Source organism: Cyanistes caeruleus, chromosome 8 (assembly GCF_971803275.1).
Source record: "Cyanistes caeruleus chromosome 8, bCyaCae1.hap1.1, whole genome shotgun sequence".
NCBI lineage: Eukaryota > Metazoa > Chordata > Aves > Passeriformes > Paridae > Cyanistes > Cyanistes caeruleus.
Genome location: NC_141708.1, coordinates 35,110,122 through 35,136,017, shown reverse-complemented (window position 1 = coordinate 35,136,017; position 25,896 = coordinate 35,110,122). Strand labels below are relative to the sequence as shown.

At 58.8% G+C, this 25,896-nt stretch overlaps 2 protein-coding genes across 3 annotated transcripts in view; one reads left to right on the top strand and one right to left on the bottom strand.

The window, feature by feature from the left end:
- CDH23 (cadherin related 23) overlaps positions 1-17,085 on the top strand; it is a 180,162-nt gene extending 163,077 nt beyond the window's left edge. Inside the window, exons 40-70 of one of the 2 annotated variants that reach the window (XM_086901350.1) lie at positions 69-188; positions 2,023-2,203; positions 2,992-3,125; positions 3,355-3,564; positions 3,704-3,811; positions 4,249-4,351; positions 5,172-5,297; positions 5,382-5,585; positions 5,807-6,265; positions 7,071-7,187; positions 7,734-7,958; positions 8,042-8,211; positions 8,471-8,608; positions 8,764-8,883; positions 9,292-9,469; positions 10,086-10,297; positions 10,761-10,955; positions 11,239-11,349; positions 11,508-11,637; positions 11,796-12,059; positions 12,193-12,354; positions 12,471-12,727; positions 12,986-13,083; positions 13,170-13,290; positions 13,444-13,523; positions 13,830-13,870; positions 14,180-14,240; positions 14,631-14,760; positions 14,842-14,964; positions 15,138-15,251; positions 16,476-16,885. In XM_086901350.1, coding sequence (XP_086757476.1) covers positions 69-188; positions 2,023-2,203; positions 2,992-3,125; positions 3,355-3,564; positions 3,704-3,811; positions 4,249-4,351; positions 5,172-5,297; positions 5,382-5,585; positions 5,807-6,265; positions 7,071-7,187; positions 7,734-7,958; positions 8,042-8,211; positions 8,471-8,608; positions 8,764-8,883; positions 9,292-9,469; positions 10,086-10,297; positions 10,761-10,955; positions 11,239-11,349; positions 11,508-11,637; positions 11,796-12,059; positions 12,193-12,354; positions 12,471-12,727; positions 12,986-13,083; positions 13,170-13,290; positions 13,444-13,523; positions 13,830-13,870; positions 14,180-14,240; positions 14,631-14,760; positions 14,842-14,964; positions 15,138-15,251; positions 16,476-16,802 — 5,019 coding nt within the window. In that variant the 3' untranslated portion in view covers positions 16,803-16,885. Of the gene's footprint in view, positions 1-68; positions 189-2,022; positions 2,204-2,991; positions 3,126-3,354; positions 3,565-3,703; positions 3,812-4,248; positions 4,352-5,171; positions 5,298-5,381; positions 5,586-5,806; positions 6,266-7,070; positions 7,188-7,733; positions 7,959-8,041; positions 8,212-8,470; positions 8,609-8,763; positions 8,884-9,291; positions 9,470-10,085; positions 10,298-10,760; positions 10,956-11,238; positions 11,350-11,507; positions 11,638-11,795; positions 12,060-12,192; positions 12,355-12,470; positions 12,728-12,985; positions 13,084-13,169; positions 13,291-13,443; positions 13,524-13,829; positions 13,871-14,179; positions 14,241-14,630; positions 14,761-14,841; positions 14,965-15,137; positions 15,252-16,475 lie in introns of both variants that reach the window. The other variant, XM_086901349.1, reaches the window with a different exon arrangement.
- Positions 17,086-17,837: 752 nt separating this feature from the next.
- On the bottom strand, positions 17,838-25,745 carry LOC111945767 (prosaposin-like). The gene is made up of 14 exons (XM_086899599.1): positions 25,562-25,745; positions 22,401-22,525; positions 22,068-22,142; positions 21,864-21,989; positions 21,471-21,656; positions 20,836-20,979; positions 20,560-20,616; positions 20,123-20,230; positions 19,833-19,919; positions 19,556-19,739; positions 19,317-19,486; positions 19,152-19,232; positions 18,912-19,019; positions 17,838-18,495 (listed from the first exon to the last, which is right to left on the bottom strand). The coding sequence occupies exons 1-14, from the start codon at positions 25,620-25,622 to the stop codon at positions 18,460-18,462; spliced, it is 1,548 nt and encodes a 515-aa protein (XP_086755725.1). The 5' UTR covers positions 25,623-25,745; the 3' UTR covers positions 17,838-18,459.
- Between the last annotated feature and the right edge of the window lie 151 nt (positions 25,746-25,896).

Below are 25,896 nucleotides of genomic sequence, written 5' to 3'. Positions count from 1 at the left end.
CGGCCCCATTCCAGACGTGTCCCTGTCCCGCTCCCTTCACTCCCAGCTGCTCTCCCCTGTCCCTGCAGGGGGAGATCCGCACGGTGAAGGAGCTGGACTACGAGATCAGCCACGGGCGCTACACCCTGATTGTCACTGCCACCGACCAGTGCCCCATCGTCTCACGCCGCCTGACATCGACCGCCACAGTAAGGAGCTGACGGGGGGCAGGGGGGTTGCGACACTCTGGCCTCCCTGGGGTCAAGAGTTCCCACTTTGTGAGCAGTTTCACATCTCCTTCCCAGTGGCCACCAGCTGCTTTTCCCAGTTGCTGTCACCTTGCTCCCTTGAGGGTGTTTCAAAACAGGGTCACGCACAAGAGGCAATTCTGGGCTAGTTAGCCCAGTTATTTGGTCCTCCAAGGACATGGAGAAAACTCCTGGAACTCCTTTTAAGTTGCATTATGTTTTCTTGAGATGTCCTCTTGGTCCTTCCTGCTTGAAGTAGTAGTAGTAAAGCATTGCTACAGTGTTAATTTCAGTTTCATCTTTATCTTTTCTCTTAAATTCCCTTTTCCCTTGTAAGGAGATTATTTAAAGGCTCTAGTCATTTTTATGTTGCTTTTCTCTGTAGCTCTTTCTGTTTTCCCTGGGGCATGGTGACCTGAAGCTAGTGCACTGCTCAAAGACTGGGGAGGGCAGGCGAGCAGCTCCAAAGCAAATATTTTGCAGGAGTTGAGTACACGGATTATTTTTGTGACTAAAACCAAAATCTGACCAATTATACAGCATGCCCAGATTGATTTGGTGGTCTGCAAGTGGCAGGGATGGGTCAAATCTTATGTCTTGATTGCCCTGGACCACTGTACCTCATCCTGATATCAAGCCACAGGTTTTGTAATCTCCCAAAAGGAGATAAGTTCTTGCGTGTGTGTGTGTGTGTGTGTGTGTGTGTGTGTGAAGGGGGGAAAAAAAAAGAAAAACTGAAGGGGAGATACAAGTGTGGGAAATTTCTGTGGATAAAATCTGTCCCCACAAACCTGGCAGTGGGGCTCCATGCTTGGACAAAGGGAAAGCCTTCAGATTTGTGCATCTGATACTGCCAGGGATGACTCCCTGGCCCAGGACAGAGCCGGGGTTTAACTGCAGGCAGCGAAGGCAGCGGCTGCCATGTGCTGCAGGCAAAGGCAGAGCTTCCCCTGCACTTGGCTCAAGCACAGACATGAACTTGGAAACCCCTTCAGCAACATGCACCAAAGCCAGGAAAGATAGGAAACACCCTCCCTCCGCTGCTCAAGGAGTTTGTGCCAGCAAGTATGAAAACACAGCTTTTAGGAGGAGGTTTGGGGACTATTTGAGATCCCCAGTGATGGGAAGTCCATCGCCCCGATAAGGCGTGCCAGTGTTTGTTTCCTCCACTCCTAGGAAACGGAGCAGAAACTTGGATATACTCGCTGTAAAGATTAGATTTAACCAGAAACAAATGTCCATCTGGTGGATTTCACTATTCTTCAACCCAGGAGGTCAGAAACTCCTCATTTCCAGCGTCTTTCTTGTAACCACCTGTACCACCAGGTTTTGTCAGATCAAGGATGCAACCTGACAGTTTTTTGAAGTTTGTTCAGCATTAGGAATTAAGTATTTGTTGGAGGAAAAGGAGTGAGCCAGTGTGCAGCTGGCTGCAGAGATCCTGTGTCTCCAAACTCATGTCTGTGGTTTTGTCTCTCGTGCTTGGACGTGGATGTGGAGGACACTGGGCTTTTGCACTGAGTTCCCCACCGTGGTGTGTGGCCCCGAGGTTCAGGAGTTTGCAGCTGGAGTCCTGCAGCGTGGCTGTAGGACGGGCATGATCAGGGATAACAGAGTTAGAGTCTCTGAGCTGTGAGCTGGAGGTCTGGTGAGCCCAGAAAAGCCAGAAATACGGGAGGTATTTTGCCATGTCACCCGTCTACAGCTTCCCACGCCCATGGCCAGCAGGGTGATCTTCCCTTCCCCTTCCATCCCTCTCCTGTCACAACCCTCACGCTTCTCACCGTGACCGCAGGTGCTGGTGAACCTCAATGACATCAATGACAACTGTCCCACCTTCCCACGGCCCTATGAGGGGCCCTTCGATGTCACCGAGGGGCAGCCCGGCCCTCGTGTCTGGACTTTCCTGGCCCACGACGGGGACTCAGGACCCAATGGACAAGTGGAATACAGCATCATCGCCGGGGACCCCCTCGGTGAGTGGGGACGCGAGGCATCACCTCTTCCCGTGGAAGAGCATGGCTTGGAGCGGAAGCGCTTCAGAAAAGCTCAGCCTGTCGACACCAGGAAATCCTGTTCTGAGCAGCAGGAGATTTAACCTGTTTGTGCCTGGACAGGAGGTTTGTGGAGGGAGAGGGGAAATCTCCTAAAGGCAAAAAGAAATTGAAAAGGCAGGAAAAAAAAGGGCAGGAAGAGAAACCGAGCCTCGTCCCTGGAACCCTGTGGGGTTTGCAGGGTGTTGGGAGACGCAGTTGCTCTCCAGCACTCACAGCTCCACCAGCACCATGCTGCAGATGGCAGAGGAGCTGGGGGCATTCCTAACCATGGGGACATCTGGATGTCCCCCAGTGAAGGGAGAGGTGACTTCGGTCCAGGGAATCTGGAAGGCGGAGCCCAGCTCCATCTCCCAGCTGACCCCACTGCAAAGTTTTTCCAGAACAAGCAGGACAAAGCCCTTCAGCTCATGGCGGGTCTGTGCTGCGTAGCCCACCCTGTACTGGCCATGCCAGGGCACGGAGGGGCTGTTGGCATCTTTGGAAAAGCCCAGAAAACAGGGACAGGCACCTCTTATTTTCCCATTCACCCCGTCCCCTGCTCCTGCTGCTAGCTGGGAGCACATCCAGTGCCGTCCCCAGCTGTCACATCTGCAGCAATGGGGCAGAGGTTTGTCCCCAGACCTGCCACAGTGCCCCAGCTCCCAGACAAGCCACTCCCTTGCGGAGCCAAAGCATGGTGGGAGCCAGGGCCCCGCTGTCTCCGTCAGGGGAATTTGTCATCTCCCCGGTGGAAGGAGAGCTGCGGGTGCGGAAGGACACCGAGCTGGACCGCGAGAACATCCCCTTCTACAACCTCACCATCGCTGCCCGTGACCGGGGGGTGCCTCCCCTCAGCTCCACCGTGAGTCCCCCAGGCTGGCACAGGGGGCTGTGGCTTGACATCCCCCATGACCAGTTCCTTCCCTTTTAGTCTCTTCATTCTCCTCCTCTCCACCTCCTTCTCCTCCTGCCTAGGCCTTTCCATACCACGCTGAGCTGGGGAAGCCCACCTCTTGCCCGGGGAGTGCAAGACAAGGACGGGAGGCGTGGAACTACGTGCCACATGCCTGCCCTGCTTCTCTCCCCGGCAGATACTGGTGGGTGTCCGTGTGCTGGACATCAACGACAACGACCCCGTGCTCCTGAACCTCCCAATGAACCTCACCCTGAGCGAGAACGCTGCCGTCTCCAGCTTCGTCACCCGCATCCTCGCCCGGGACGCGGACCAGGGCCCCAACGCCCTCCTGACCTTTGATATCACAGCAGGGAACACAGAGAATGCCTTCTACATCAACAGCACCGTACGGCCCCCCCCGGGGGGTGGGATGCTGGGATAAGGAGGGCGGGAAGCCAGCTGTGCTGCCTGCCATCCTTGTCCTGGCAGGAAATGCCCTAGGGGAAGCATTCCTCACGTCCCATGTGGTGTTTTCTCCCTCACAGAGTGGCGTTGTGTACGTGAACCGCCCGCTGGACAGGGAGCGGGTGGCCGAGTACAGGCTGACCATCACGGTGAAGGACAACCCCGAGAACATACGCAATGCCAGGCGGGTAATTATGGACACTGCCGGCATCTCCCGCGGCACGGACCGGAGGGCGGGTGGGAAAAGCGGTGGGTGTTTTTGCCATGGCCAAAAACAAGTGGTGCCTTTACCCACGGTGTTTCTGATAGCAGCCCCATCCCCAGAAAGCATCTGGGGGTCACAAGGAGGGGGCTGCAGCCCCATCCCCAGCAGAGAACAGGATCAGGAGGATCTAGGGCAAGTCCAAAGTCATTTGTTGTGCAGTAGATGTCATGGAAGGTGGATAGAGTCGATGTTGGGCAACCACAATGATAGTGGAGCAGCCTTTGCCCCAGTGGGAGGGTCCCTGCACACCTTCGACGGTAGTCCAGGGACTGCAGCTTTGACTAGAGGTGGGAGAGGGGGAAGGTGAGCTCAAGGAAAGGACATTATGGTCATCGCCCTCTTGTCCCAATTTTCCTTCAGGATTTTGACCTGCTGGTCATTTCCATAGCGGATGAGAATGACAACCGCCCCCTCTTCACCCAGGGCTCCTACCAGGCTGAGGTGATGGAGAACTCGGCCCCTGGTAGGTCTCTCTTCACTCCTTTATGTGGCTCCTGAAGACTGCCTTCAAGGGCTGGATGAGGGGAGGTGTCTCCTGGCCATGGTGGAGGAGACAGGAGCAGGGCAGGGCTGCAGCTCAGTGGGACAGAGATGCTGAGTTTGAGGAGCTTGTGCCTTGATCAGCCTTGAGGAGACCGCAGCTTTGGTCCATGCCGCTTGTGAAAATCCTTCCTGGCACAGGTCAAAAATCGGCACCACTTGGGATTTGCTCAGCTGCAGCAGGTGCCCATGGGGACAGCCTTGAGGGCTCCCATCTGCCCTATACCCTGAAGAGGATGGGCTGCCATCTCTCCATTACCTGGAACTGCCTTGCTCCAGGGGTTAGAGATGTTTAAAGGAGTCCAGCCTGTCCAGATAGACGTTTCCCAGACAAAGAGCTAGAAACACTATTCTTATTTTGGTTTTGCCTTCCTGCCATTTAAATTGCTCCCTGCTCCAAGACCTCAGGTATCCTGTCCCGCCGCTGGGCAACATCTCAATCAAAGGGTTTGGATGCCTCCAGGTGACACCCTCGGTGGCAGGGTGCTAGTGCCACCCCTCTGATGGATGTGTCTGTCTGTTTGCTTTTAGCTGGATGTCCCACCACCTCTCCTGGGCCTCGCCAGTCGGTCTGCAAGGCTGCAGCAGCCACCCCCCAGTGCCTCACACCCCATGAGGCCCGGCTCTGTCACCTCCACCATCCATTCATTGCTGTCCCTCATGTGTCACTGGAGTGGGAGGGGGACAGGGGGGGCCCTGGGGGGGACTGCCCCCCTCCCTAATGCTTTTGTTATCTCATCCAGGGACTCCGGTCACAATGCTCAATGGACCCATCCTAGCTCTGGATGCTGACCAGGGCAGCAATGCCGTGGTGACCTACGAGCTCCTGAAGGCATCCCCGGACCTCTTTGTTATCAACGACAAGACAGGTGGGGCGGCTCATCTGGTCTGTCCCTAGCCCAGGGCCACCAAATGCACATGTGGTCTACCACCAGGCCTTTCACCTTCTCCAGGCGTGGTTTCGGTGAAGCCCGGTGCCGTGATAGACCGAGAGGCTTTGCTGGACCCTCACCTGGAATTCACACTGGTGGCTCGTGATGTGGGGGGGCTGAACAGCACTGCCAGCCTGGCAGTGACCATCCTGGATGACAATGACAACCGCCCCATCTTCCAGCCAGCATCCGTCACAGTGCGGCTGTTGGAGAACAGCCCTCCAGGTCAGGACTGGGTGTGCGGGTGGGAAATGGGGTGACCTGGGCATCCCTTTGGGACTGTGAAGATCCAGCTCCCAGCAACACAGTTGACCAGGATGGGGTCAAAGGGAAAATCTGGGAATTGAGGCTGCCCATGTTGCTTGATGGTATTTGCCTGGGGACCAAGGGCTTGTTACTGCTGCCCTCCAGCCCTCTCTTGAGATGGCTGTGTCCCACCTTTCCAGGCTTCTCCGTCCTCCAGGTGACAGCCACAGATGCTGACAGTGGCCTCAACCAACAGCTGGACTACCGTATTGAGGGTGGTGGCCAGGACAGGTTCCTGATTGATGCCACCACGGGGGTGATCCGCGTGGCCAACATCACCATCGACCGGGAGGAGCGCGATGCCTACCGGCTGACGGTGGTGGCCGTGGACCAGGGCACCCCGGCGCTCTCGGGCACCGCCACCGTCAGCATCATCATCGACGACATCAACGACTGCCGGCCCGAGTTCATCAACCCCATCCAGACCGTCAGCATCCCCGAGTCAGCTCCCCCTGGCACCGTGGTGGCCGAGGTGACTGCCATCGACAGGGACCTCCACCCTCGCCTGGAGTACTACTTGCTGGGGATCGTGGCCCGTGACGACACGGACGCGCTGGTGCCCGAACAGCAAGGAGCGTTCACGGTGGATTTTAGGACAGGTAGGAGAGCGGGATGGGCGGAGTGGGCAGTGTGGACCCCTCTCCTCGTTTCTGCTTCTACTTCTTCTTCTCTGCCTGGAGGTAGGTGTCTGAGTACAGGCAGGTGATGCTCCTCTCCTGCCTCCCCGCTGTCCTCCTCCAGCTGCCCTGTCTCACCCTTCCCTGTCTTCTCTTCCCTGTCTGACTGAACTCTACTTTCTTTTCCGGCTCTCAGCCTGCCGGGTTTGTCTCTGTGTCTGTGCTCATTTCCATCCCCGTGCCACCCCCATCTCACCCATCTCCACTGGCAGAGATGGCCTCCATTGTGGGCCAGGGGCTGCTCAGCCTTGGCAGACGAGACCCAAGCACCCTCGCTGGGGGAGCAAGGGGGCACTCCAGGGTAGGTGGTGGGCTCCTTTGGGGAAGGAGGGCCGGGAGCTCCCCAAGTCTTTTTTGGAAGCGCAAAGCTGATCCAGGAAAGAAAAACACCTTTGTTGGAAAAGATACAGGACAAGGTTGTTAAAGATGCTAAGCTCAGGTGGATGTGGTTGTGCGGGGGAGCAGCAACAGCTGTTCCCAAACCCCGTTTGGATGCACAACCAGAACCACTTGAGGCCATGTGGAACAGACAGGTAGGAAGGACATAGAGAGCAGGGGGAGAGTAGTTGTGTCTTCCTGTAGCTCTCAAATGTTTTCCTCCTTCACTCCTTGGAGAGGCAGGAGAACTAAGCATGGCACAGGATGCAGCAGTCAGCTGGCACACACCGCCCTGCCCAGGCTGGGGCACAGGCACAGCCTGTGACATCCATCTTTTTGGGGTTCGCAGGAGCTGTGAAGATCAAAACTCCCCTCAACCGTGAGCTAGTGGCCACCTACGAGGTCACCATCTCTGTCCACGACAATGCCAGCGAAGTCATCGACCGCTCGGTCAGCGTGCCCAACGGTAAGGGTTGTCCCCAGGCAGTGTGGGGACAGGGACTGGCACAGCCCTTCCTGGCACCACTGCAGCTTCTGGGTAATCAGCAGCTCTCCCACCTTCCTCTCCAGTCCTGACCAGCAACATTTCCAGTGGGACCAGTCCTGGACCAGCTCCCATCAGGTTCAGGTTCTCCCCTGAGGACTCCTTTAGAGACTGTCCCAGACATCCCAGGGCTGCAGTGGGTGTGGAAAGGACTGTGTGCCCATAACCTTACCATGGGAGGCACTCATTTCTTCCTTACCATTCCTATCATATCTTGCCACCCCACTATGGGTAAATTCGGGCTCATGTGTGGGAAGACACACAAAAATCAGGAGCAGGTGTCCCACTACAGCATAGGGACACCCACAGCATGCTCAGTGCATTGCTGCTTGGGGGAATATTGCAATTTTTCAGCTGGCTCTCCTGGACTTTCATACCTTTACAACCCTCCTTCCTCCCAACCTTCCTTCCTTTCTCTTTCTCACTTGTTCTCCTTCTCTCCCCCTGTGGTCTCCACCGCGGCCACAGCCAAGCTGACGGTCAACGTCTTGGACGTCAACGACAACACACCCCGCTTCCGCCCCTTTGGGGTCACCTATTTCACCGAGCGGATCCTGGAGGGAGCCACGCAGGGCACCACGCTCATCTCCATCTCAGCGGTGGACCCAGACAAAGGTGCCAATGGGCAGATCACCTACGAGCTGCTGAACCTCTCTCCGGAAGGTTACGCCTGTCTGGAAGACCATTCGGCAGGTTGGTGGTCTGGGGAGGTGGGAATCCGGGGCAGGTCGGTGACCCCGGCCAGGCTTCTCATTTCAGGGTCTGCCATCCTCTAGGGAAGGTTGTGGCCAACAGGACAGTGGACTATGAGGAGGTGCAGTGGCTGAACTTCACCGTCCGCGCCTCCGACAACGGCTCTCCCCGCAGATCCGCTGAGATCCCCGTGTACCTCCAGATCGTGGACATCAATGACAACAACCCTGTTTTCAGTCAGCCATCCTACCAGGTGAGCTGGGCTCCCCTGTTCAACTCCGTGTGGGGCCAGGCCACTGCCTGGCGAGGACAGGCACAGAGCTGGGGGCTCTCCAGGGACACTTTCTCTTCCCTCTGCCTGTGCTTGAACCATTTGGAGAAGACGGTCAGCCCTGCCACTCCCCTTGTGCCAGCACTTTGTTGGGATTCTGGCTGTGCCCAGTCCCGGGTGCCACCTGTGCCCTGGGTTACAGCACGGGCTGAGCCACTCCTGCCTGCTCCCTCTGTTGCAGAAAGCTGTCTTTGAGGATGTGCCGCTGGGCACGGTCATCCTGAGCGTTGAGGCCACCGACGCAGATTCCGGGCAGTTTGCTCTCATCCAGTACAGCCTGAGCGATGGAGAGGGCAAGTTTGGGATAAATCCCAACACGGTAAGGAGCCAAGCAAGGCTGGAACAGAGCAGGGAAAGGGAGGAGAGGCTGAAATGGTCCCAGCTTGTGCCTTGCTCCCACACCTCACCTTCTGCCCCTTCTTGAGTACCAGCTCTGCCAGACGAGGTCCACCTGAAGGTCTCTGTGTGCTGCAGGGTGACATCTACATCCTGTCAGCCCTGGACCGGGAAAAGAAGGATCACTACACACTGACAGCCGTGGCCAGGGACAACCCTGGGGATGTCTCCAGTAACCGTCGGGAGAACTCTGTGCAGGTAGGGCTCTCCTCCTCCCATCACCCCATGGCAAGAAGGCGTTCATGCCTCGCCTTTCCTCCCCAGTGGCTGCAGCGGGGGGGTGGAATTAGGCAGAAGGAAGAGCGGATGACGCCGGGAGCTGTGGGGTGGATGGTGCAGGGCACTTTGTGCCGTGGGGACAGCACGTCTGCAGGAGGGGCAGGGGAGGGTGACACTATTGTCTGCAAGTGCTGTGGCATGAATGGGTGCCCCAGCCACAGCAGCCCCATTGTTGGAGGCAGGAATTCAGCTGGTGGAGTTAAACAAATAGCAGGAAGGGCACCTCTCTCCAGCAGCAGAGCTGCAGGTCACAGCAGGGGTATGGCCCCAGGGGCTGCCCAGCCTTCCCCAACCTCACTTCACCCAGCTGCCTGTGCTCTATCAAAGGTGCTGATCACCGTCCTGGACATCAACGATGTCAGGCCCCAGTTCAGCAAGAGCCAGTTCAGCACCAGTGTCTATGAGAATGAGCCAGCGGGGACGTCGGTGATCACCATGACTGCCACCGACCTGGATGAAGGGGACAACGGCGTGGTGACCTACAGCATCGAGGGTCCTGGAGCGGGTAGGTGCTAGGGGAGGGAGGCTCTTCCCCACGGAGGAGGGTTATGAGGAGGAAGGAGTCACAGGCACCAAGCCTACACCCGATCTCCTGTGGCAGGTTTGGACTTCTGGGAACAAACAATACTGAAAGTGTGGAGCTTTCTCTATCGCTCTGCAGTTTCCAGTTCCTCATGGTGTGGGATGTTAGGAGCTTGCCTGCCTTCATCCTGCAGCCAGCCTTGGTGTGTGCTCTTGTCTTCCCCGCCCCAGCAGGACTTTCTGTGCACACCAGCGTGTCTTGGAGCAGACTCACAGCCTGCTTTAGCTGAAGGCTTTGAAGGGCAAAGAGGTGTGGGTGGGCAGTGATAGTGCCTGAAATCCAGTTTATCTGCATGCTGAGAAATCACAGAGATCAGGCAAAAGCTCCACTGTTCCAGCCTGGGCAGGAGTGAAACACAGACCAGGGCTGACCAGGGAGTAGATCCCAAGGACAAGCATGTGGCAGTGGGACACTGACACCACCCACACCCCTGGCCCACTGTGGGTGGTGCACTTCAGCTGGTATTCCTATTTCTAGTCATAATTTATCTGTGCACAGTGTCCTGAGCCAGAGATGTGGGGTTTTCCTCTGTCCCCAGAGGCTTTCAAGATCAATAAGGACTCCGGGCTTGTCACATCCCGGCGGCGCCTGCAATCCTACGAGAGGTTCAACCTGACTGTGGTGGCCACAGACAAGGGGCACCCCCCTCTCTGGGGGACCACCCTGCTCCACATTGATGTCATTGACATCAATGACAACCGGCCCGTCTTTGTCCGCCCGCCCAACGGCACCATCCTGCACATCAAGGAGGTAAATCCCTCGGGAGGGAGCAGGGTCATGGCACGTTGAGCAAAATCCAAACTCCATCTCCACCGGGGATGCAACAAGACCTTGATTTAGCATGTGGCAAGAAGGCTGGGGTCATGGGGGTGGGCGTTCAAAAGCAGCCTCTCTCCAGACATGCGAGCAGGGCGGTGGGGCAGATTTGGGGAACAGAAACCCCAGCAGCACTCGGAATTAGTAAACAGTGTTTATAAACACGGGCTGACATTTAAGATGTTTCTCCTTTCTGGGAATCCAAGCTTGACTCAGCCAGTCCCCAGCCACCAGGCCAGAGGGAATCATGGCCCCATGTTGCCTGCTGGGTTTTGGCTAGTGGGAGCTTGCTGACCTCTAAACCCAAGGCATTTTGGACCGAGGGGTGTGGAGGGGCAGGGGGAACAGGGGGTTTGGGTGCAGTGCCATGCCTGAAGGGCTGTGTGTGTGGAAGCAGGAGATCCCCCTGCGGTCCAACGTCTACGAGGTCTATGCCACGGACAAAGACGAGGGTCTCAATGGAGTGGTGCTCTACAGCCTGCTGAAAACTGGGGCGGGGAACAAGGACTGGGAGTACTTCAGCATCGACTCTGTCAGTGGGCTGATCCAGACGGCCATGCGGCTGGACCGGGAGAAGCAGGCGGTGTACAATGTGAGCCAGGCTGGGGGCTGGGGCTGTGGGTCCAGCGTGGGATGCAAGTGATGTGGTGGGGATGGGGTCAGCTGGCACCCTTGTGGAGATACCACACCTTAGCAGGAGCTGGGTGGTTATCAAGTGTCATAGTGGGGTGGCATCCTGGTGAGCCAGCACCCAATTCCCTGTTAAATCCCTTCAAAATCCTCCACCATCCAGCTCTCCTCTCTGTCCCTGCCTCAACGGTGTCTCCTAGCCCGTGTGGTTTTGCCCAGAACAGCCCTTTTGTCTCCCTCCCCAGCTGATCATCGTGGCCTGCGACCAGGGCCAGCCACCCTACGAGACCATGCAGCCCCTCCAGGTAGCGCTCGATGACATCGATGACAATGAACCCATCTTCCTCAGGCCACCTGTAAGGCACCGGAGTGAAGGGGGTGGGATGCAGGGGATGCAGCGATGGGGATGTTGGGGAGTGTGCACACCATGGTGGGGAGCATCGTGGGGTTTGTCTGCTTTTGTATAAAGCAACCTCAGGGCTCATAACGCTCCTTTCCCGGGGGTCTCTGGCAGAAGGATAGTCCCCAGTACCAGGCACTCTCTGTGCCCGAGCACTCGCGGCCAGGCACCGTGGTGGGGAACGTCACCGGCGCGGTGGACGCGGATGAGGGCTCCAATGCCATCGTCTACTACTTCATAGCAGGTGGGTGTGGAGATGGCAGCTCTGGGTCCCCCAGATGCCCCTCACCCAGGATTTCCATCCTCTCTTTGCTGCCTCTCTGCCCTGCTCAACGGGCAAGGCGGTGTTTTGGAAGCACCAAGCCCGCAGAGGACTGACTGGAGATGCCTCTCTGCACCCAGCTGGGAACCAGGAGAGCAACTTCCAGCTGAGCCGAGAAGGGAAGCTGAAGGTCATGCGAGACCTAGACCGGGAGAAGGAGCCGTACCACTCCATCATCGTCAAAGCATCCAGCCAGAGGAACTGGGCTCCTCCCCGAGGCCAGCAGGCAGGAAGAGCCCAGCTCTGGGACCTCAGTGAGGACCTGACCCTTCAGGAGGTGCGGATCTTCCTGGATGACATCAATGACCAGTCCCCCCAGTTCACCAAGTCGGAGTACACGGCAGGTAAGAGGTGCCAGGAACTTGGTGGGGGCGGGGGGCACCAGCAGCTGGAGATACTCCCAGGAAAATCCATCAGGATGATGGGGCAGTGAGAGCCAGCCCAGCCCCAGGTCCTTTTCCCATCTCTCCCTCAAAGGGGTTGCCACTGATGCCAAGGTGGGGTCGGAGCTGATCAGAGTGCTCGCAGTGGACGCCGATGTGGGCAATAACAGCCTGGTGCTGTACAGCATCCTGGGCATCCGCTATATCAAGCAGCACTCCAATGACTCCGAGGAGGTGGCCAACATCTTCAGCATCGGTGGGTGCCCCACATGCTGCAGGAGCACGGGGCCTTGGGCAGAGACATCCCTGTGGCCAAAGGTGTCCCCATGGCCGGGGTCACTGATCCCGGGCTTGTGACCGTCCATTCCGCAGGAACCCTTGATGGCATCCTGCGAACCTTTGACCTCTTCACGGCCTATAACCCCGGCTACTTTGTGGTGGACATCATGGCCTCTGACCTGGTGGGCCACAATGACACGGCCATTGTGGGGATTTACATCCTGCGGGATGACCAGCGAGTCAAAATCATCATCAACGAGATCCCTGACAAGGTCAGGCAGTTCGAGGAGGAGTTCATCAGCCTGCTCTCCAACATCACGGGCGCCATCGTCAACACAGATGACGTGCAGGTAACCATCCGCCTTGGAGCTTGCTGTGAGGGGTAGATAACCTTCCACGTGCTGTTTGTGAGGTGTCCTTCGAGGGAGTCCTGCCTGGATAACCACAGACACCCCTGGGCTCCGAAGGTGACGGATACACCCCAGGCTGGGGCGTACTGAAGGGGTCCAGATTGATGCTTGAGGGTCCCTTGTCACGCGAGCTCTCCTCGAGGCGTGCTCAGGAGGAAACTCCTCTCCCACACTGCAGACCTTGCTGTCTCTCCCCAGTTCCACGTTGACAAGAAAGGCCGGGTGAACTTTGCCCAGACGGAGCTGCTGATCCACGTGGTGAACAGGGAGACCAACCGCATCCTGGACGTGGAGCGGTACGTCCCCTGGACCCCCCACCCAGCCTGGCTCCTTGGGGACCCTGGTTACTGCCAAGGTGCCCAAGCAACCTTTCTCTTCCCAGGGTTATTCAGATGATAGACGAGAACAAGGAGCAGCTGAGGAATCTCTTCAGGAACTACAACGTGCTGGACGTGCAGCCTGCCATTACTGCCCGGGCACCCGACGACCTCTCGGCTCTGCAGGTATGGGTCTGTCTGGGGTCGCTCTCAGAGGGGGTGGTGTCACTTCCCACCAGGACTGGTCAGTGTCTGGAGAGGTGTTCCACCCATATAACTTCGGGCACATGGCCACCAGCAGGTGCCGTAGGGTTGCCCCCATGCCTCTGTCTCTCCTAGATGGCAATCATCGTGCTGGCCGTCCTGCTCTTCCTGGCTGCCATGCTCTTCATCCTCATGAACTGGTACTACCGGACAGTGTGAGTGACTCCCGGGCTCTGCCCAGCCCCAGCAATGTCCCCTTAGAGCAGGGGGACCAGCGTGGCTTCTCCTGGCCCTGGAAATGCCAGCAAGCAGAGGAGGGAATCAGCTTCCCAACGCTTCTTCCTCCAAAATGCATGGTCTTAATGATGCTTAATTTAATATTGAGCTTTATAATGAGCTTTATTTAATATTTATTATTTAATGCACGCCCTGTATGAAGGGCTATTGCAAATCTGTGTGTCCTCCTTCCTTTCCAGCATTTTCCTTATTTTCTTCCCTGACTGCCTGTGTTTCTTTTGCAGGCACAAAAGGAAACTGAAAGCCATCGTGGCTGGCTCCACTGGTGAGCGGTGTTTGGGGTGTCCCAGCTGCACGGGAGGGTGGGGTGCACCGAGAGCACGGGATGGGGGTCACAGGGAGACATGGGGGATCTAGCAGAAGTGATCCTGCCCACACAGGATCCCACACCTAGCGAGGTGTGACTGTGGGAGGCTTTTCTCAGCATCAGTCTCTGTGTTACCTGCCACACCCCACCGTGTTTCTCACCTCCTCTTTGGTTGCTCTTCATCCCCACCCCAACAAAGAAGTGTCACCCCGCGGCTTGCTGCTATGCCCACCAACGTGCTCTAACTCTCATCCCTGTCTTTTCCAGGGAACAGAGGCTTCATGGACATCATGGACATGCCAAACACCAACAAGTACTCCTTTGACGGGTGAGTGCCACCTCCTGGGGTTGTTCCCAAGGGAGGGATGCCTGTGTTTTGGAGCCAGGAGGTGGAGATGTGATGTCTCCCTGCTCTGCTCTGCTCTGTTCTGCATGGACCATTACTGATCCTGGGACACGTGCTTGCCCTGAGAGCCTTCTAAGCTAAAAAATAGCATTCTTCTTTCTCCTGTGACTCCATTTCTGCCGATGCTGGCCAGGTTTGGGGCAAGCAGAGATAACGGGCAGGGTTTGACTCGCACCTGGATGCAGAGCAGCCAAATTCATACCTGCGCAGGGCAGGAGGAGGCAGTGCAACCTCAGCATCCAGGCTCTGGACGGGGTTAGGGATAACCGCAGCTCTTTGCCTGCCCTGACGGCTGTTCCTCCCCTCGGGCAGGGCCAACCCGGTGTGGCTGGACCCCTTCTGCAGGAACATGGAGCTGGCGGCGCAGGCGGAGCACGAAGACGACCTGCCGGAGAACCTGAGCGAGATCACCGACCTCTGGAACAGCCCTGCCCGTACCCACGTGAGACACGGCCGGGATCCCTTGTCTGTCCCCCGCTCCTGCCACCCGCAGCAGCTCCTGAGCCGCTGTCCCCTCCCGCAGGGCACCTTCGGGAGAGAGCCCTCCGCCGCCAAGCCCGAGGATGACCGCTACCTGCGGGCAGCCATCCAGGAGTACGACAACATCGCCAAGCTGGGGCAGATCATGCGGGAGGGACCCATCAAGGTGAGCGCTGAGGGCAGGCGTCCTGCCCCGAGGAGTCTTCTCTTACAGCTGCACCTTCCGAGGTCACAGCGCCGGAGGGTGATGTGGCTCCAAAAAATGCTGGGATGAGGCCGGCCTCCCTCCGATCCAGCCATCTCCCCTGGATAACCCCCAGTCTCTCCCCCTGCACCCAGGGCACTCTCCTGAAGGTGGTTCTGGATGATTACATGCGGCTGAAAAAGCTCTTTGCCCAGCGGATGGTGCATAAGGCCACCGCCAGTCAGGGGGACCGCTCCTCGGTCTCGGAGGTAGAGGGGTGTGCATGGGCGTGGGGAGATGCTTGCCGTGCCCTCTGGGATGCAGTGTGTCTGCCTGGCCCCACAGGCTGTGGTCCCTGTCACCCAGCGGTCCCCCCCCCACTCTCTGCTTGGTCAAAACAAGCCAGATATCGGTTTTCCACTGGTTCCCACTGCTGTCTTTTCACCGGTGTTCCAGGCTGCTGGCTCCCCACAGTGACTCCCTGTGTTTCCCCTGGTCAGCAGCAGCACCTTGGTCTTTCTGAGCCCAGGGGAGGACACCCCTCTTTGCAGATTTGGCTCTGCCCATCAGCTCCCATTTCTGCCAAGGCTGGCCAAAGCTTCTTCCCTTCCTTATGCTTCTCTGGTTTTTGCCTCAAAAACATAGGTTTTTGCCTCAAAAACATAGTTTTTTGAGACAAAAAATGCTGGGATGGAGGGTGTTGGTGCAGAAGGGCTGGTATGGGGAGAAGCAACTCCTCCTGTGGCCTTCAACCCTTCGTGGGGGTGCAAAAAGGGGGTCAAAGAGAGCAGAGTGGAGCAGTGGGATGGGAGATGCCTTTCAACCCTTCTGCCCTCCATCTATCCACTCCCCTCCAGCCCCATCCAGCCTTCCTTCGCCTTCTTTCCCCATCTGCCTCCTGCCCCTCCACCCTCTTACAACCCCAAATTCTAACCTGGATCCAAACTCCTCCTTGGCTGCTCTGGGAACGGCTGCAGGACACACCCACCACCACCTGGACACAACACCCACCATCCCCACCTGGACACAACACCCACCACCCTCCTGGACACAACACCCACCATCCCCACCTGGACACAACACCCACCATCCCCACCTGAACACAACACCCACCACCCCCACCTGGACACAACACCCACCACCCTCCTGGACTCAACACCCACTCCCACCTGGACACAACACCCAACACCCACCTGGACACAACACCCACCACCCCCACCTAGACACAACACCCACCCCCACCTGGACACAACACCCACCCCCACCTGGACACAACACCCACCACCATCCATCTGGCAGCCGGTTCCTGAGCCGGGGCATCCACCGGATGATGGAGTGCTCCAGCTGCAGGGCATCTCCTGCTGCTCCTCACCATCACACTCAGAAGAGGACAGCCCTTTCCCCCTGGCTGGACTCCAGCATCGAAGGAGTCAGGAAAGCCAGGAGCTGCTGTGGCCATGGTGGTGATTCCCTGCTCCGTGGCTTTCTTTCAGCTGATCCAGAAGGAGCTGGAGGACGAGGAGGAGGAGCGCAGCCCCAGCCAGGGCAGCCTGCGCTTCCGACACAAGCAGCCGGTGGAGCTGAAGGGTCCCGACGGCATCCACGTGGTGCACGGCAGCACGGGCACGCTGCTGGCCTCCGACCTCAACAGCCTGCCCGAGGACGACCAGAAGGTGCTGGGTCGCTCGCTGGAGACTCTGACCGCCGACTGCGGGGGCTACAGCGACCACAACGCCCGCACCGAGTCGGCCAAGTCCACCCCCCTGCACAAGATGCGGGAGGTGATCATGGAGAGCCCTCTGGAGATCACCGAGTTATGACGAGCGGCGGGGCCGCTGCTGCTCCTCTAGGCAGGCCGGGGCCGGCGGGGATGAAGCACAGACCGGGGGGGCCGCGGTGGGGGCCAGGGGCAGCCCGAGACCAGGGTGCTCGGCCCCCTCTTCCCCTGCAGGAGTCCGGGCTGCCCGGTGCGCATCGCTCCGGCAGCCTCGGAGAGCTTGGCCCCGGGAGAGGGCTCTCAGGACCGGAATGCTTTTACTCGCCTGTCATTTATCCATGAAACCATTAAATTTTTTTTATTTTTCTTATTAAAAAAAAATAAAAGTTTTTTTTTTTCTTAAAAAAAAAGGAGAAAAAAAAAAAAAAGAAAAAAAAAAGAAAAAAAGAAAAGCTAAATGAGTCTGATGAGTCCAGACTGGACAGGGCAGGGGCAGGGGAAGGTGCAGTGAGGATGAGGATGATGTGCTGCCACAGCATCCCCAGGCACAGGCTGGGGACAAGCGGCTGTCACACCTCGACCACGAGCATGGGGAGGGCCAGGGGAGCATGGGACAGAGACCGAGTCCTTTCGGCATTAACGTCACTTTTCCAAAACCCAAAAAATTAAAAAGAAAAAAAAACCCCAACCCAAAGACATCCCTCCATTTCACTGGCTTTACCAAAACTTTTTGCTATGTCAAAAAAGAGAGAGAGTAACTGGGGCTTCTGGATGTGGAGTGCTCGTGCGTGTCTTTTGTTGCCCTTTTCTTTCCCCTTCTCTCTTGCATTTGGGTTTGTCTGTTCGGGGGCTTTGTTTCCAGTCGTAACCTTGTGGAGAGTTTCGGGCACGGTCTGTTACGGGACTCAGAAATACACTGTCTATGGCTTTGGGTAACCTGTCTGTCGTCCTTCCTCCCCACATCCACCCAGCCCAAACCCCCTTTGGAAGAGGAGACCCTCTTTTAACGCCCCCTCATCACGAGACGCCACCCTGGGTGTTGCTGCACCTCGGGTTTTGGGGGATGCACTCAGAGTTCTCTGGGTTTAGCCACGCTCCCACTGCAGCCCCCAGCCCAAGGAGGAAGGACACAAGCAGCCAGGCTCACGGGAAGAGTTTATTTGTGATGGGAGGCTCCCAGGCACGCTCAGGGCCAGGCATCCCCCCGATACGGCGGGGAGGGACGAGCCGGCCCCCCGCTGCCCTCCACTGGGTCAGCACAGGATTCCCAGCAGGGACGGGGCTGGAAAGGGAATCCTTGCACCCAAACTCATTCGTTTTATGTTCAGGTGAGGCTGCTGCCAGCCAGGAACTCGAGCCTGGTGTTTGGGCAGCAGAACCCAGCCCAGCCCACGGGGACAGATCCACGTTGAGGGATCTGGGCCTTACGAGTGGTTCAGGGTGGGATGGAGAGGTAGAGAAGGGACTGGGGATGGAGACAGAGGTGGGAACAGAGATTGGGGATGTTGCAATCACCCTGAGAGACGTCAAGGCTGAATCCCTAGTCCTGAAAACATTAACGAGTCCCTTAACCTGTTTTGGAAATCCAAGCCCCAGGAGTGGAAGAGGAAGCGGCCGAGGCCACCGGGGTTCCCCACAGCCCCGATGGGGCCGGTTGGCTCCTGCCTTTGCCGTCTGTGAGTGCAGGCACGTCCCAAGGGAAGGGAGCCAGGATCCGAAACAAACGGCAGAGCAAGTCCAGCCAGCTGGGGAGATGGCTCCTAGTTCCACACGTGACGCCGGCAGTGTGCGACAGCCTGCGGGAGAGATGGGACAGGATGGAGCTGGGATGTGGGGCAGGATGGAGCTGGGATGTGGGGCAGGATGGAGCTGGGATGTGGGGCAGGATGGAGCTGGGACGTGGGGCAGGATGGAGCTGGGATATGGGGCATGATGGAACTGGGATGTGGGGCATGATGGAACTGAGATGCAGGGCAGGATGGAGCTGGGATGTGGGGCAGGATGGATCTGGGACGTGGGGCAGGATGGAGCTGGGACGTGGGGCAGGATGGAGCTGGGATGTGGAGCAGGATGGAGCAGAGATATGGGATAGGATGGAGCTGGGATATGGGGCAGGATGGAGCTGGGATGAGGGGCAGGATGGAGCTGGGATGAGGGGCAGGATGCAGCTGGGGTGCGGGGACCCCCGGGAGGGGACACGAGTGTCACTTACACTGCACTCGACCGCCGTGGCCATGTTCTTGCACCAGTACTGCGGGCCCCAGACACAGGGGGCCGAGCCCAGGAGATCCTCCTTGCCTGAGTCGCACGCTCTGATTTTCTGCGTCGCAAAGGAAAAGGGTGGGAGGGGGGAGGAAGAAAACTTCCACGAGGAGCCTCTGACCCCCCTGGCCCTCTCCCAGCCCGCAGTCTTGGGCCAAGGATGCCCGTCTTGCTTGGTGAGGACACTTACAGTGCAGACGAAGGTGGGGTCCATCATCTGCACGAAGAGCCGCACGGCCGCCGGCTCGTACTGCAACACGAGCGCCTGGCACTGGCAGGGCGAGAGGCAGGGGTGAGGCCGGCGGGTCCCCCCGGGTGTCCCCTCCGGGCTGGGGGTGCCCCCCCGTGAGCTCACCTTGCTGGTGAGCGGCATGGGCAGCATGGCGCAGCCCTTCTCCAGCACCTCGCCCAGCTCCTCCAGCGTCTCGTTCTTGAGCAGCTCGTTGTCGAAGTAGGTGATGAGGATCTGGCACACGTTGCAGAAGGCGCCGGCGCTCACCGCCAGCCGCTCCAGGGATTCGGCCCCTGCGGGACACGGCCATCAGCGCCCAGCGGAGGGGACAGGGGCCGGCCGGGCTGTGGCTGCCAGCTCACCGGGCCGGGTGTCCCCGCCGCGGGGACAGCAGCGCAGCATGGCACACACGGCCGCGGGGTCGGTGGCCTCCAGCAGCATGATCACCACGGCTTTGCCGTAGGAGTTGACGAAGTCCTTGCACTGCCCGATGACGCCGTGGGGCAGCATGTAACACACCTTCTCGATGTCGTTCACCAGCTGCTCCTGCCGGCACAAGGCACAAGAGGGAGACTGCGGCTCCTGGCTGTCCCCGCCTGCCCCTGTCCCGGTCCCCTCCCCAGCAGCTCTGGGGCTCACCTCTGTCACGTTGTTCTCCAGGAGGCTCTCCACCGTCCTCACGGTGAACTGGCACACGTCGCACAGAGGAGCGTTCCCCACCCTGTCCTGTCGGGACAAGGGGGTGGGACTCATGCCGAGCCCCCCCAGAGCCACCCTCATCCTATTCCGCCCTCATCCCCTTCCTAAGGCACTCCCCACCTTGGATAAATGGAGGCGCTTGACGAAATAAAATTCAAAGAAATGAGGCTCCCCCTCCGCAGCGTTTGGATTTTAAGGAGCAGGGCAGAGCCGAGGGGGTCCCCACTTACCCCCAGCATGCTCAGGACCTGCATCACCTTCTCTGTGAGCAGCGTGTGGAGGGGCAGTGCCGAGCTGGAGGCACAGAGTCCCAGCTGGCCACACAGCTCCATCGGGGCCTGGGGAGGAGGGACACATCCCAATTCAGGCGGGCTTTGGCCCCAGGGAAGGGAATTTCAGCGCATCGGGGCATGGATCTCACTTACCTCAGCCTGCTACCGGTGGAGGGGTCAGAAAATAGCAAGAAAAAATGAAAAAAAAAAAAATATATATATATATAATTGCAGAAGTTGCAAGGCGCGGGGGGGGGGGGGGGTAAACATTTAATAGTTTGTAGGAATATTGGGCAGTGAGTTTAACTAAAAATAAAAAAGGGAGCATTTGCTGAGAGGCCCCCAGCTGGCACCCAGTGACCCCTGGCAGTCCCGGGGAGCCCTCAGGCTCTTACCACGTAGCGCAGCAGCTGAGCAGCCGTGTCCGTGTACTCGGCCAGGGAGCGCTTGCACTGCGGGAGGGAGACACAGCGTCAGGGCCCGACAGCGCACACCCCTCCCTGGGCAGGCGTCCCCAAGAGATGCTCCCGTCCAGGAGGAGAAGGGAGCCCATCCCTGGAAGTGTCCCAGAGCACTGTGGAGCAGTCTGGTCTGGTGGAAGGGGTCCCTGCCCGTGGCGGGGGGGTGGAGAGACATTGCCTTTAAGGCCCCTTCCCTGCTGGCTGCCTCACCCTCTGCGCCAGGTCGGGTGTCAGGGTCTCGCACACCCGCTTGGCGTGGCCCACCAGCGCCCAGGTGAAGGCAGTGTTGGTCCCCAGCTGCTGCTGCACGGCTGTCACCAGCTGCAGGCAGTCCCCACACACTTCTTCAGTCTCCTGCAGGACAGCAAGGGCAGGGACACGTTGGTACCCCGAGAAATAAAACCCCAATTCCACCCCCCATCTCCCCAACCTGCATTTGCAGGGCTGGGATTTAGATACTGGCTGCAATTTGGGGCAGCGCTCTGGCATCTCCAATCTGGCATCTCTCAGTTCCCTCCTGCATCCTGAAATATTACTGACACCACCAGCCAGAAGTCATTTCAGCTCCGCAGAAATTTTAGGGGCTTTCTCTAATTATTGTTAAGTAGGTGATGCTTTTAAGGGGATTCTCATCCCTGAGCAGCTTTAGCACAGATTGTCCAGAGAAGTTGTGGCTGCACCATCCCTGGGAGTGTCCAAGGCCAGCTTGGATGGGGCTTGGAGCAACCTGGACACGCTCCCTGTCCACGGCAGGGGGTTGGAATGAGATGATCCCTAAGGTCCCCTCCGACCCAAAAAATTCCAGGATTCCATGATTAGCACCGTTCTCGCCTGTGCCACGGTACCTGGGCCTCGCCGTGGGGCAGATCCTGGGGGTGGAGCAGGAGGGGCACGTTGGCCATGAAGGGGGCGATGAGGTCAGCAAAGTCCTGGCTGGGGCCTGGTGGTGGCTGCTGATACTTCAAGGTCCCCGTGGGTCTGTCCCGGGGCTGGCACAACTTGAAGGTCCCACACACCACCTTTGGGTCCGACTGGGGGAGCAGAGGGGTGGGGTGGGGGCTTGAGGCTGCATCCCCTCCATCACACCCACCCCCTGCCCCCGCCCAAGGCCGTTCCCCTCTCCACTTGGTCCTTCAGACGGTTTCTCCCAGGCTCCAGGAGCATCCTTTGCTCTGCAAGCCCCCAAGACACGCCGAACCGTGGGAAAACCCAACCCGAGGGGTCTTCCCCTGCCTCACCAGCACTTGCTTGCCCAGCTGGACGAGGACGAGGATGCCGGTGTCCACCATCCTCTTGCACTTGACAGACCAGTCCTGGAAGGGCAGGTACTGGCATCTCTTATCCAAGAAGAGCCTCAATTTTTCCTGGGGGACAGAGAGAGCGTTCAGGACCTCGGTGGTGTTGGAACAGCAGCCCCACTCCCCCTTCCTGCTCAGACCCACCTCAGTGCGGTTGTCCTGCAGGATCTTGCCCACCACGGAGACTGCCACCTGGCACAGGTGACAGGGGATCCCTTTCTGCTGAGAGAGGGGACACGTCAGGATGCTGTCACGGCACCCAGACCCTCCACTCACTCCCCAGATCCCAACCCTCCACCCCAAAAACTCCCCAGGTGAACGTCCCCGGGGCACCCTTTGGCTTTCGCCCTTTACTCTGCAGACACGCCGATGGATGCTGGGGTGGGCAGGCTGGGATTCCCCCGCCATCTCGGTGTTCTGGGGCGGGTGGGCCCCTCTCCCGCAGCCCCCCGCATTCCCTGCTCCCAGCACGGTTACCCCCAGCGCCCGGTCCCACGCCGTCAGCCGGCAGAGCTCCAGTGCCCCGCACTTGGCCGCGGTCGCCACGTCGCGACACCAGTCCTCCGGCCGCTCGCCACACTCGTGGAGGGGGCTGGCCCCGGCTGCGGGAGGGGAGAGGAGGCTGTCAGCCCTCAAGGCCCCCCAGGACACCGAACTAACCTCCCCGTGAGCACCGCAGGGAGCTAGGAGTGATGCGCCTCACCCTCCTGCTGTGATTCCACCCGGACTCCCAAAGTCGTGGGAGGGAGGGGTGTTTCATTTATAAATGAGTTTTTTAAGGTCTGTTTTGCCAGGCTGCCAGCTTTTCCGCTGGGATGGCACAGGGTTAGAAGCAAAGGGAATGGTGGGGCTCATCCTCACCCTCTGACACGCTGCGGAGGCGGCTGCTTATAAAAGCAGCAATAAATCTTGCAAAACGGGCAAACCGGGGGCGCCGGCGCTCAGCCCCGCACGGCAGCCGGATAAGTCACGCCACGGCTCCCGGCGACGATTGAGCAACCCCACTTTTGGTGGGGTTCTTTTGGTTTTATTTCCTCCCCACGACAGCATTTTCTCCTGGCTGTAAATCCCCGGCACGGCCCGCCCCAGCAGCTCGGTGGCGTGGCGCAAGAGCAGCGCTTTAATTGTCACCTTGGTGCGTGACAGGACTCATTTTTGATGGGGCGAGTGTTTGTTTCCACCGGGAGCTGTGCCCACCCAAGATGCGAATGGGGAGGAGGCGGCGAGAGGACACCAAGCCAAGCCCTTCGCCGCCTTGTTTTGGCCGGGAGCTGCTCCGGGAATTTGGGGGGCGAATGGGGATCAGCAGCCGAGCAAAGGGACGGACAGACAGACCCCGCTGCAGACCCTTTTTCCAGAGGCGTTTCTAAGCAAAGCCTAGCCCTCCCCGCCCCAAGCATTTGCATCCAGCTTTTGTTCCCCCAGCCCCGCCTGTGATTTTGCAGAGCGGGAATAAAGTCAAAGGCAGAAACCGCTCCTTCCACCCAAGCCTGCCCTTAGCAGGTTTCTCCCCAAAAGCTGGATTTTGGCAACGCCTCCAGCTCATCCTCGAGACTGCAGCGTGAGGTGCTCAGAACCACCCTGGAAATTCCTGGGGGTGTGGGGAGAGGGGTCCCAAGCCCCCCACCATTCCCGCCTGTCCCCAAAAGCTCTGGCACAGCTCGGCGGGTGCCGGGTGCTGCTCCAGCCCCGATTTCCCCATCGGGCTGACAGCAGCACCGGGGCAGGCGAGCCCCGGGGCAGGGCGAGTCCCCCCCGCTTTCCCAGGCTTCCCACACACCTTCCCAGCTGCGCGATGCCGCGCTCGCCGCATCAGCTGAGAGGGATATATTTATGTTTTTCAACCCTGGCCCCAGCATCAGGGCAAACAGGAATGGCAAGTCAGCGGAGGCATTAAGGAGCAGCACCAGAACCAAGGGGACGGGAGACAACAACCCCACGGTTTGTTTTTTTCCGAGCTGGTCCCCCAGCATCTCTCACAGGCCGGTGATGGAGCCCGGACCCCGTGGTGGGGTCTGGAGGATCTAAAAGACACGGGTGGTTTGGTTCTGCGCTTTCCTGGCTCGCAGAGATCCTCAGCTCAGCACTTACTCCTCACCCTGCTCAAGCTGAAAGTCAGGCAACAGGTGCCGGGCCAGAAGGTATTTAGGACTAATCGTAACACCCAACAAGAGCTGAGAGCAGGGGGAGCTTCCCCAGGTGGAAACCACTGCCACGGGGCAAGCAGCTGGGGCAGCTGGTGTCCCACGAGCTCTCCTGCACGTTTCAAAGCCGTGCTGGAGCCACCTCGTGCTGCCAGGCACGCAGGCAGCAGGCTTATTGAATGATGCCAAAAGGAGCAAGGCAGGGATGCTCCCGTGGCGCTCCGGTCCCAGGACAGCCACAGCTGCCCTATTCCTGTCTGCCAGGCCCGGGGGATGGGGTGGGCTTTGCTCAGGGGGGATCCGGCAGGGAGCTCCAGCTCTGGCAGGGCTGTGCTGGCATTCCACGGAGCCTCGCAGCGCCCCGGCCGAGCCGGCAGAGCCTGGCGAGCCGGTTGTGACGAAAACCCTGGGGGTGGCAGCGTGGGCCCCAGCGCCCCAATTCCCGGCCCGGCGCACGCCCCTGTTACAGCAAGAAGCAGAAATCCACTCTTCCCAGCTCCCAAAGCCTTCTGCGAGGCTTGCAGGGCCCCCGGTCCCGCAGTACCCCCGTGCAGTGCGGCCGGGGCAGAGCTCAGCCCAGGGCTGGATGTGCCCAGCACGGGTGAACTTTCCTGCTCTGCCTGTCGCCGGCTGGAACACCGGGACACAAAGTCCTCCACCACAAAAACCTGGGCACGTCACATCGGGGGAGCCCCATGGGGGAATTGGGGCACAAGGGGGGCTCTTCACTCTAAAACGTGGCAGGGGGTGCTTGCAGCAACAGGGCTCCATTTATTCCGGGGAAGATTTCCCCAGGAAGCAGCGATTTTCCCCTCAAGCAAGGACCAGAGGTTAGAAACAGGCCTTTCCCGGCTTGTTTCCTGGGGATGGGCAGGGGATGACTAAGGGAGGGCAGCAGAGGTGTTTGCCTGCAGGAGGATTCGTTCACAGGTACCCAAGTGAGAGGGCTCCTGAGGTGAGCAGAGCACATCACCCTTCCCTCACCCTTCCCGGAGCTCAGCAAGCCACAGCAGAGGCAAGTTCCCACCTCCTGCACCTCCTGTGAGGACCCTCAGGAAAAGGGCAGCTTCAGGGGGCAGCGTGGTCACTCTGGTGTGACAATCAGGTGGCTTCCCCCAGCTCACACAGCAGCAGCCAGGCCCCTGATCCCAAGGGCAGCAGAGAGAGCAGCCCCTCTCCCACACGGCTGCAGACACACTCCATCAGCTGGCTTCCCTCCTTCCCTGCCCCAGCACACCTCCAGCTGCACCTGAATCCCAGAGAAGGGAGGGAACAAACCCCTGTTGCCCTGAGGTCACCTTTAAGGGTCAAAGTTCCACCTCCAGGTGGGTAACACCGACAGCGGTGCCACCTTCCCCAGCTCTCCTCTGCCCAACTCCAGCACCAGACGAAGCACACGATGGAGCTTAGACACCAAAGCTGGGATATGCTTTTCGGATTCAGCAGGGTTTTCTGGCCTGTCCACATCCTACCTACCCCCAGGCCTGGCCTTACCTTGGAAGGAGCCCAGGCACACAGAAATGATCAGCACCAAGCCACTCCATTTGCTCTCCATGCCGTTCCTAAGAGTCCTCAGTGGCTGGTTCCTCTCCTATGCTGCTCCCAGACTGAGGAATCTTGGATGGGCTGGGAGAAGCAGTGAGAATCCACACCTACGCAGGGCAATTACCACACCCCTCACTTTATGCCCTGATTATAAAATCATCACCAGGGAGGGAGGGACCAGAGGCAGGCAGGCATTCCCAGGGGGTCAGAAGCAGCCCAGAACCTGCTGCTCAGCGCTCACCTGGCTGCAGAGGGTGGGCACAGACAGGGAAAACTGTCCCTGA

Excerpts from the sequence above, each read along its gene's own strand:
- LOC111945767 (XM_086899599.1), bottom strand. The coding sequence starts at position 25,622 with ATGGAGAGCAAATGGAGTGGCTTGGTGCTGATCATTTCTGTGTGCCTG. Across the intron at positions 19,740-19,832 it reads TGGAGAACAACGTGACAGAG|GAGCAGCTGGTGAACGACAT; the intron begins GTGAGCCCCAGA and ends TTGTGCCGGCAG. Across the intron at positions 19,233-19,316 it reads CCATGCCGCTCACCAGCAAG|TGCCAGGCGCTCGTGTTGCA; the intron begins GTGAGCTCACGG and ends TCGCCCTGCCAG.